Source organism: Schistocerca americana, unplaced genomic scaffold (genome assembly GCF_021461395.2).
Source record: "Schistocerca americana isolate TAMUIC-IGC-003095 unplaced genomic scaffold, iqSchAmer2.1 HiC_scaffold_46, whole genome shotgun sequence".
In the NCBI taxonomy this organism is placed as follows: Eukaryota; Metazoa; Arthropoda; class Insecta; order Orthoptera; family Acrididae; genus Schistocerca; species Schistocerca americana.
Window position 1 is genome coordinate 3,077,916 of NW_025726192.1, and position 4,620 is coordinate 3,082,535.

Below are 4,620 nucleotides of genomic sequence, written 5' to 3' on the forward strand. Positions count from 1 at the left end.
GATGGCACTCCTGCCTCTTGTGCTGCAGTCTTGCTACGGGTCGTCGGGTGGGATCTGCTTGGTGAATCTGCGTCTCCCAGACATAAGGATACTTTTAAGGATAGAATGTGGATATGAGACAATTTTACTTTTTCGTCTGAAAAGACAATTTTGCTTTTTTAGTGTACATACAGAAGAGGGGAGTCCTTATGACTCACTTGTGCAAGATGCAATGCTCAGTGCAAGAGAGCACGGGTGGAAGACAGCAGCCTGTACTGGACAGTGTTGTCCAATGTGAACGTGCCCCGGACACTGAAATACCCTATTAAAGAATGGGAGAGTCACACTGGGGAAGTTCCAACCACAGTTGCAGGAACTTTGAGCCAGAACTCATGGCCACCTAGCACTGTCAAGTGTGTAGCAGCGTGTGCTTGTAGGTGACACTCCAAAGAGTGTCCTGTGGCATCTACACCAGTTTTAGCGTATGTGTAACACAAATATCCTCTCGCAGCTACTGCAGGTACAGGGGGAAGGCAGCTGCTCAGCTGCGACTCACCCATAGTACTGCCCGAGGTTTTCCTTGGTGGGAGGACTGGAACGAGGTGCACCAAGCCTTGTGATGCCCATTGAGGAACTGTTGGAGTGAGACGTAGTGACTCTGAGGTCAAGAAAGCTGGCAGTGACCAGAACAGGGTGTGCTGACTCCCCCCCCCCTCCCCCTCCCACCATACTGCTTTCAGTGATGCCATTGCAGAGGATTACACTGTGGTTGGTCATCTGGTTTTTATGTGGGCCAGAACATGAAGCTTTCCTTTGCTTTTTTTTGCTAAATTGACTCATACTTCTGGACAGAAACACCTATACAGAGCAAATGTATTGGCATCCAGGGTTGGGTTATTTGGGGGGGGAGTGACAGTTTGTTATTGTTTCCGCCCCCCCTCACCCAGCTTCCCTCAAAAATGCAACTCGCTAGCAACCTCGCTGTTAGCATACGACAGACATCTACAATTTTAATAACAATAATAAACACACAAAAATATATTAAATTATTCAATATAATAGTAACAATACAAATAGGTGGATCAAAGAAGGAAGAAAACATAGAACAAACAAAAGAACTTCATAAAGTGTACAAACTGACATGGACACACTGTAATAAAAGAAACATTTCAGTACAAGGCAAACACATGCGCTATAATACAGTTATAGTATCAGAAGCACTCTTCGCATCAGAAATGACCACAATCTGTGGACCAGGCACCACAAAGCAGAAAGAATACAATGCAAAATCCTCAGAAAATTTTTTGGAGCAGTGCACAGAGATGGCATATGGATGAAGAGATCAACCAGAGAATTATAAGAACACAGAGGCAGATTCAGTCACAATCAGAAAACACCGACTAACATTCTGTGGACACATACACACAATGAACAGCGACAGATTCACAAAGGGATTTAGGATGTAGTAAATGCCTTAATCAAAAAAACCAGTTGGTTTAAAGAGATAGAAGAATGCCAAAACGAGCAGGAATCAGAATGGAAATGATGAATGAAAGAGACAAATTCAGAACCAAAATTATGAACATAAAACTTGAAGTAAAGGGAAGGAAGAAAACAGAGAAAATATGTACATATCAAAGGAAACAGGAACACAGTCAAAGAATGAAAAGATTTTGGGAAGAGAAAAGGGAGGAGGAAAGAAGGAAAAAGCTGAACAACCATGTAACAACGAAGTTGAACTCTGTCAGAGTGTGTGCTCACCATCATTATTTCAATAAACATTATGACTGAACAGAGGTCTGCAAACACATGTGAATGAGGGGAATACTGTTTCTATCAGTGATTTCCAACTGTGTTCGGGAAGTCATTCTTTCTGTTGTTGTTGTATCGGATCTGTTGACAGCTGGTATGTTCAACCCAGTGGTGTGCAGCTTTACCCGGCTGGAATGTTGTCAATCAGACCAAAAGCATGTCCTTGTGGGCAGACCCTAGCACGAGCAAATGAAAAGTGTCCTTTATTAAATGTAGCTTGTCATTGCTGGAAGAACTTGGCATTTTTGACACACTTCTGTTTCCATGCTACCTCCTTCTCCAAAAGTTATGTGTGCATTTGGAAATTGGTGAAGTATGAAATATAAAGACATCGTGTCATTCTGCCACATCTGTCTGTAGTGTGCATTTTGGGGTGCGTGTACGATACAAGGCATTTAGGTATGATGAGGTTACTTAGCCATTAATGTTCACAATGGCTGGCATAAAGGAAACATGACAAGTATTACATTAGAAAGCAACAGCGATAGCTTTCCGACCGCATAAATTCTACTAGGCAGAGTCAGAAGCAGACACAGTGGCCTGTGCCAGATACGAGGGTTGGAAGTGGCTGAAATGTGAGTCGTGGGACAAAGAGAAAGAGAGAGAGAGAGAACACACAGACAGCACCATAAAGCATTCCCCATCTCTTTCTGCACAGAATGCACCACACTGCTGCCTTCTTAAGTGCACCCCAGTATAATATGTTGTTTGGGAAGTGGGTGGTAGTTTTCACCATTGCCACGACCTCCCCTTATATCCACTCCTGCAAGATTGTGAAATCTACAGCCACTGAGGAGATTTATGTGAGATGTTCCTATCAACTTTGTGTAATATTCATATTGCACACTTCTGCAGACAAAACAGATTTTTGACCTTAGCTTAGGAAAGAAAAGAATCATCACAGATCATTAAGGTCCAAAGAACTTGTCTTGAACACTGTAAGGGATCCGTGATCCCACAAACAAAGATGCTAGTATCTGACGCCCAGGTCGATAGCGGACAGGAGTAGATTGTCGAGCGCTGCAGTAGGCAGTGAGACTAGTGCTGAGTGCGCAGTAGTATGGTAGAGTGTCAAGTGAGCAGTAGAGCAGGAAAGACGGGCAAGAATGGTGGTCGAGTGAGTTGTAAACGGTAAAATTCACTGGAGTATGACGAGTGAGCACGTCCCCCTGATCGTCGTGGGGTTGACTCTCACTAATGCCGATTCGCAAGTGATAAGAAACAGAAAGTGACAAGTGCCGAATTATGTGTTTCACGTCAACCGTGTCGGCCAGCAACAACCATGGATTGCAGTGAGGATTGTTGTGAATGTTAACCATCAGCATTGCGTGTGACAAAGTACTGAAAATCAGCAATCAATAAAAAGAGATAACCACAATTAGACGTGTAAGGCAAAGGTAGCAACTGCCTCAGAATTTGTGTGTTAGTAGGAAATATATATCAGTTGTACATCACAACCTTTCTGATTCTTAACAATAGACAAACTTTCAATCATTAGCTATTCCGTCCCAGAACAGCCGCATTCGGTTGAAATACTCCTGAAACCACAGCAGAACAACCAATAGCCTTTCATCCATTAAGCACACGGTCATATATCATAATAATTAACTGTTTGGTGGCTTCGGTAAATTACCAAAAATCCAGTAAAGGAATTAATCGGGGGTGTTTCAACACGAATGCTTAAAAATTCTTTTGTAGTTAACCTATTTTCAGATTATGAAGAGTTGTTTGTTACAGCTTGTATTTTTGTTCCAGGTGGCCCTGAACTTGATGGCTGTAGTGATGTCGTGAAGGCACAAAGTTGGAAGTTGTTAAACCTTCAGAAACAAGATTTTCAAAAGTACTTCTTCTGAGATACCAATATTTCGCCCCTGTTTGTGTCGGATACACAGACGTCTCAGTTGTTGTCACGTAATTTGAGTGTAGTGACTGAATCTAGAAAACAGTTTCTTTTGCTTCCCTGTGCCCCAAGCATTATGTGCAATGCAGGACTCCTAACAAAACAAACACACAGAGCACAGCCCTCTGTCTTCTCTTGCCGTTTCTGCAGTTTGGGAGCACAGTCCGAAAGTCAGACTCATGTTGACCGGTCTGGCAGGGCGAAAATGGTCAACGTGGGTTCGAAGCTGGTGACAGAACGGACTGCTACAGCACGAGCAAAGGTTTTTGTGGGACCCGAACTGATGAAACACATACGAGAAAATTGCCTGAAGGTACTTAGCGTTGCTCGCCTGGCGGGAATTGTGGGGTCCAAGCAGACGTCCAGCCTTATCCCTCTGTGTCATAACATATCTTTATCCTCTGTGGCTGTGGACATTGAACTGGACTCTGCTCTCAACTGTGTGATTGTAACTGGCACGGCAAAGTGTAGAGGGCAGATGGGCATGGAGATGGAAGCTCTCGCTGCTGTATCGGTGTCTGCCTTAACAGTGTACGATATGTGCAAAGCTGTGAGTCATGACATTGTGATATCTGAAATAATGCTTCTGGCCAAAAGTGGGGGAACTAGAGGAGACTTCCACCGGACATGAGCATCTGTGTGGGGCAGTGAAATAAGTTAAGTATACCTGGTGTGATGTAGACAAATTTCAAAGTCTGTTCATAGTTATCATAAATTATATACACATCGAATTGGCCTGAATATAAGTTGCACCTTTAATTTCGAAAAAGAGAGAAACTTAATTAAAAATAATTTGTCAAGTTGCCCATTTACAAAAGCTTTTCAAAATGTGATTTACCCTTAACCAGTTTTTTTGTAGTACACTATAGATAAATTACACACAAAAACAAAGCTTTCAGTTGCAGTTTTCATGTAAGACACTCTTAACT

General features: G+C 42.7%; 1 protein-coding gene across 1 annotated transcript; it reads left to right on the forward strand.

Annotated features, from left to right (window-relative positions):
- Positions 1-3,896: 3,896 nt before the first annotated feature.
- On the forward strand, positions 3,897-4,241 carry LOC124583617 (cyclic pyranopterin monophosphate synthase-like; the record flags this gene model as incomplete). The annotated part of the gene is made up of 1 exon (XM_047131343.1): positions 3,897-4,241. A coding segment is annotated over exon 1 (345 nt), but the record flags the coding sequence as incomplete, so codon positions are not given.
- Between the last annotated feature and the right edge of the window lie 379 nt (positions 4,242-4,620).